Genomic DNA, 6,201 nt, shown 5'->3' with positions numbered 1-6,201 from the left:
TATGGATCCGTGCGCGCGAATCCATAGTCCGGCGCACGGATCCATAGCTGCCAGCAAACAGTCCGGAATTTTAGGGGGGGACACAGAAGGCAGACATTTGGGACGTGGGAGGAACTCGCAACTTAGATGGGGGGTCGTACAGATGGGGGGCGAGAGCAATGCGCTTTTGATTTGGCGGTGGTTCCATTTGCGTGTGGTCTTACGCGTTTTCACTAGAATTTGTACAGCGCCCCATGACGCCTGTCCTATGTAACACTTCATATGTGAACATCAGAGAGATGGCACCATGATTGCATGAAGAAATGGATGACGATGTTGTACGAGACAGTATGCGCATTATGTCGCTATTCGTAACATCGAACTGATTCCTCTGCGTATTGTGCGGTCATGCAGAAATGCAACTGTGATTCAGCCACTGTGATAGCAGGTTGGGCACGTCTCTGCAGCTGTAACATGTGGAAGGGGCGTTTTTTCAATTGAAACGTGAACCTCAAGCTAAAATGTGCATGCTGTATTTCATTCAAAAGCACTAAGACGACTAAAAAACAAAAATAGCATCAGAGCCAATTTGTGAATCCGCATTTATTTAGATTTTTACCAATTAGTTTGTTTTGAATTTTTAGAGAAGTGAAGTTGATTCATGCACATAAATACAATAACTGTGTTAGGGTTGGGTTGCTGTATAGATTATAAGTAGCTTGCTCGCCTCTACCCGATCCAAGTGAATAATGTTTACATGTGAGACCAAAGTTCATTTTTGAGCTATACTAATTTTCATCATAGTATGTTTGCATCTATATATCTGTACTTACAGCATGGATGTACATAAAAATCTGCACCAACATTTCAATGTTCAGATGTTGATACAGGGAGGTTATTATGCAGTGAAGGATGTGAAAGAAAAATGGAAGACAATTAAAATCTTTCACGTGCCATAATGCGTTCACTGAACTACATTATAGACAGGCTATCACAAGTGTAGAGCCTGATCAGCTTCGGGCCTGAGTAAAACTTCAAATAGTGGATGACTGCTATTTATATAAAGTAGTGGCGACTGAATAGGTATTTATGCAGAGTATGTATGAGACATTCTGGTTAGATGGTATTTTCTTGGTATCACCAATCTACCTGACCTTAAATGAATATCATGGTAGCCGATCACATGTGACACATGTGGCCCGACTGCATACGATTAAAGACAAATATTGTAATATTGTATTTGTGCCACTAGTATATAAAATGATTCCTGATTATATTTATGCACACAAGATATGGTGTCATTGACTTTATTGCAGAGGTTGCATGTAGTTCATATAGTCGTCATCCAAGTTTAGTATATATATTTAGGTAAAGTGTAGGAGTGTGTGCGCATGTGTGCGTGCATGTGTGGTGTTGTGTGACTGTGTTGTGCGTGCGTGCGTGCGTGCGTGCGTGCGTGCGTGTGTGTGTGTGTGTGTGTGTGTGTGTGTGTGTGTGTTGGTGTGTGCGAGGGCACGTGGATGTTTTGGTGTGTGCATGTGCGCGCGATACTCCTAGTTCACGGTGAATGTATATAAATAGACTCGTCTCCTCTGTCCTCTAAGCTTGTCTGTATGTGGTATAGCCTCCAGTATGGTGCTGTAAGTATGGTGTCATAATATCAAATATGTTTTTCCCTTTGATTACCCACACGTCCATTGTTTGTATGAGTATGCGTGTGCGTGTGCCTGTGCGTGTGTGCGTGAGTGCGAGTGTGCGTGTGTGCATGTGTGTGTATGTGCGCGCATGCGTGTGTGTACGTACATCAATGAACCACGTTTCTTTTCAGGACTCACAATTGCTAAGCTGAAGTCTATAAGTATAATGCATTCCCCAACCCTTGCTCGGATAATATCCTAATATATGATAAGATGGATATCACAAGAAAATGCTAACACCAGTTTGACAGTGTTTTTTTTTTTACATAAACCACGGCCTCATCGGGCATATATATATACATATTAATGTAACATAAAAAACCGGTTTTTGCAAGAAAACGAGTTTTCCGTATCGGACCTTCATCCTATTCCTGTTCTACAATGCCACCCACCGTGGGAACTTTAAACCCTTTTACGATTACGCCGTGATATGTCCAGTGTCTTGGTAGTCACAATTTCTGCGTAGCCGAATTACGCTGTAATAAATCGCAGTAATTTTTGTTACACAAACAAACTTTTTTTGTTACAATTTTTGATACAAAACAAAACAATTTTTGTTACAAAAAACAACAAAAGTTTTAGTTGTTGTGGCATAAATACAGTCGGCTCCTTCTTTTGACTAATTATTTGTATGAAATCTGTTCATCATATACGTGTGTTCGTCCTGTCATCGGTTGCTTAATTGGCTATCGCAGCAGCAGCAGCAGCTCATTCGATCCTCTGCCCACCTACATAGAGCCCTAGAACACGCGTCGGATATAGTCGCAAATAGTACTTGCTTGGCAACAGCGCAGATTGAGTTGATCATCTCCACTGGCTAGGAGTAGGAGACTGTTGTGCGTGTGTACACATGGTCTGGATCCGAATGAAGCTAGTGGCAACTGGCTGCACTCTTACTAAGATTGAGCTACTCTATTTATAAATACTGACTTGGCGGTTTCCCGGCAGAGAATAACTGCTCTGGTATCCGCTAACAGTTTGTCAATATGCACTAACGCGACTCGTTTCTGAAAGTATGTTGCTAAAGCAATTGCTTTTTCCTACTGCGAGTTCATTCTATAATATAGAAGATTTGGGTGATGTGACCAATTATTTTCTTTGTTTCTCTATTCGTTCTGTAGTAAGCTGTATATTTTGTTCCTTGTTTTATTTTTTATACATGTTTATTGATACTTTATTTATCTTTTTACTATTTCACCATGACCAGACGACGTGGCTGTCTTTCGGAAATTCACTGGGACCAGATGTGTTATCTCATCACTCAATTGTAATCTGGCATGTTCGTTCTAGATGTCTTTCAAAAACAGTTTAAAATATCAGAAAGGAGTTTTGGGAGGCAATGCTGTTTGTATCAAGGTTTGCTCAGTGGCTTTGTGCATAACTACGAATTATAATAATTTAATAATAATAATAGTAATAGTACATTCATAATATTAATTATGATCACGTGTGTTCCTCTCTCGGCAGATGACAAGGTGTTTGTGCACGGCGCGGCGGCCACGCCGATCCCGCTGCTGGAGGCGATGGCAAAACATGGGCTCAAATCGGGAGTGAAACACGTTGAAGTGATGCACATACACACGGAAGGGGAAGCCATTTACAGTAGGCCCGAATACGAAGGTATGTACACATGCATATACAGTATGTAATATATGTATTAATATAATCAAGATATGTGTGTGTAAACGTTAACAACACACACACATGTACTGGTACCCTTTACATATATAATATATATATAATGATTGTATATATATGTATAGTGTTTAGTAATGCCTGCACCAGTACCAATCGATAGACCAGTACCAGGAAGGTGGGTAGTTGAGCATGAGAGGTATCTGTCTCAAGCAATGGGTTTGAGGGAGGAGCTATAGGAGCTCTGTAGAATATGGACAATGAGTGAGACTTCTGCATAATCGCGTTTGTCATTCGCATCGAATGCTATGTGTCCGACACATGCCGGGTCGACCTTCCGCATCGTGATACATCGAGAGTGTACGTTGTTTCTCTAGGTGTGTTCCGATCGAACTCGCTCTTCATCGGTCCGAACGTGCGGAGCGCCGTCAACGAGGGTCGCGCTGACTTCATTCCGATCTTCCTCAGCGAGATCCCGCTGCTATTCCGGCGCAACCTGGTGCAGCTCGACGTCGCGCTGATCTCGGTGTCGCCGCCGGACAAGCACGGCTTCTGCACACTCGGTCCGAGTGTCGACTGCACCCGCGCCGCCGTACAGAACGCCAAGGTCATCATAGGTACGCGTGAGGTGTACGGAACGTGCGCACGCACGCACGCACGTGCACACGCACATGCATGCATCAACACGCAGGCACGCACGCACGCACGCACGCAAGTACACGCATGCAAGCACACACGTGCACGCATGCATGCATCCACACGCAGGCATGCGCGCAGCCACGCACACGCAAGCACACACGTGCACACGCATGCACGCAAGTACACGCATGCAAGCACACACGTGCACGCATGCATGCATCCACACGCAGGCATGCGCGCAGGCACGCACACGCAAGCACACACGTGCACACGCATGCATGCGCGCAGGCACGCACACGCAAGCACACACGTGCACACGCATGCATGCACGCACGCACGCACACACACACACACACGAGTACACTTTACTTGTGTGTCACTCAAACTGGAGCTTGCTGTGTAAAGTTGTTTAATGCTCACAAAAAATACGTAAGGTGAAAATAGTCGTCATGGGTATGTGTGTGTAAGGTTCACGATAAATGCATCACATTGCGTCATTATCAATGTTTCATATATGCCTAACATTCTAGCGTATCTAGCATAGTAGCAACTTCTTCCCAACTACGTTAGCTAATGTATATATAATATATGAGTGTAGGTGACTCGATAACCTTATGGTTCTTTGCTACCCCCTCTCCTTCATTATATCAGGGGTTAATAATGACAAATTTGTCATTATTAACCCCTGATTATATTAATTATAACGTTACCTGTACATTATCTAATTTATGGTGCTAAGTAAATATTTTTTTTAAACCTATAACTTTGACATGTACTAACAAAAATATGAATGATATAAAGACACAATAAAAGAAAACAAAATAATACGCACCACTGCCACTTTGAGTCGTGGACCGATGTAATCAAGAGCATATTAAGTATGATCATGCATTAAGTATGATATTAAGTAATCATACTTAATACGCTCTTGACGTAATAACGAGTCCTAATCGCGTGCGGGCGTGCGACATTCGTGACGACACCGACGGAGTTACGACGTGCTTGCCATCGCAGGATTGATCAATCCGAACATGCCGCGTACGTTCGGCGACACGGCGATACACATCTCGCACTTCGACATGATGGTGGAGGGTGACAACGAGCTTCAGGCTCACGAAGCTCCCACGCTGTCCGAGGAGGAGAAGCGCATCGGCATGCACATAGCCGGCAACCTGGTTCCGGATGGAGCCACGCTTCAAATGGGTAACGCATTCGCATTTGACGTTGTTTTTTTCTCGTACCTGATCGGTTAACTTTACCTAATCGGTCGGCGTTGCCTAATCCACTGTCTTTACTTAATCCGTTGACCCTTCCTGATACACTGACCTCACCTGACCCATTGACCCTTCCTGATCCACTGACTGTACCTTATCTGTTTGACATTACCTGATCCTTTTATCTCACCTGACTTGTCCAGCTGTCCTCGCTAAACTGATACATCACCATGGCATTGGTCTCAACCTTTTTAGTTGAACTTAACTTTACCCTTGACCTTAACTTTAATCATTTGTTGACCTCTGCAGGCATCAGTTCAATCCCGGTCACAGTGCTGGCACAGCTGACACACGACTGCGACCTTTAAATTGACTAGCTCAGCTGCTAACCTTAACGTTGTTCGTTGACCTCTGCAGGCATTGGTTCAATCCCCAACGCCATGCTTATCTTATTCTGTTGACCTTTTCACCTTGTCCAGTGACCTTAAACTGATCTGTTAAAACCTCTACAGCTATCAGTTCGATTCCAGATGCCATGCTAACGCAGCTGACACACCACCATGACTTTTGACCTGAATTCATCTCATTCATCGACCTTAACCTTGTTCATTGACCTCTGCAGGTATTGGTTCGATCCCGGACGCCGTGCTAGCGCAGCTGACGCACCACCGTGACCTCGGCGTGCACACGGAGATGTTCAGCGACAAGGTGATGGAGCTGGTGGTAAACGGCTGCGTGACGAACGCACACAAGACCATCTACACGGGCAAGATGGTGAGCAGCTTCGTCATCGGCAGCCCCAAGCTCTACAAGTTCCTGCACAACAACCCGTTCGTCGGTGAGTGCAGATGCCAGGCGTTATGTTATGAGCGCCTCAGCGCATGAGCGCTGAATGTGGGCGTGCGTGCATGCGTGGGTGGATGCGTAGGTGCGTGTGTGCGTGTGTGCATGTGTGCGTGTGTGCGTGTGTTTGTGTGCATGCACATGTTGGAATTGCCCAAAACTAAAATAAACACAGCTAGAAATTAGAACACGTC

At 44.5% G+C, this 6,201-nt stretch overlaps 1 protein-coding gene across 1 annotated transcript in view; it reads left to right on the top strand.

The window, feature by feature from the left end:
• Positions 1 to 6,201, top strand: part of LOC106805855 (4-hydroxybutyrate coenzyme A transferase-like) — a 14,380-nt gene that overhangs the window by 4,481 nt on the left and 3,698 nt on the right. Inside the window, exons 2-5 of the mRNA XM_014807627.1 lie at positions 3,144 to 3,296; positions 3,689 to 3,928; positions 4,965 to 5,153; positions 5,787 to 6,002. Coding sequence (XP_014663113.1) covers positions 3,144 to 3,296; positions 3,689 to 3,928; positions 4,965 to 5,153; positions 5,787 to 6,002 — 798 coding nt within the window. The remainder of the gene's footprint in view (positions 1 to 3,143; positions 3,297 to 3,688; positions 3,929 to 4,964; positions 5,154 to 5,786; positions 6,003 to 6,201) is intronic.

This window comes from Priapulus caudatus, unplaced genomic scaffold (assembly GCF_000485595.1).
Source record: "Priapulus caudatus unplaced genomic scaffold, Priapulus_caudatus-5.0.1 Scaffold130, whole genome shotgun sequence".
Classification (NCBI taxonomy): domain Eukaryota; kingdom Metazoa; phylum Priapulida; class Priapulimorpha; order Priapulimorphida; family Priapulidae; genus Priapulus; species Priapulus caudatus.
This window is presented reverse-complemented; position numbering and strand designations above follow the sequence as displayed.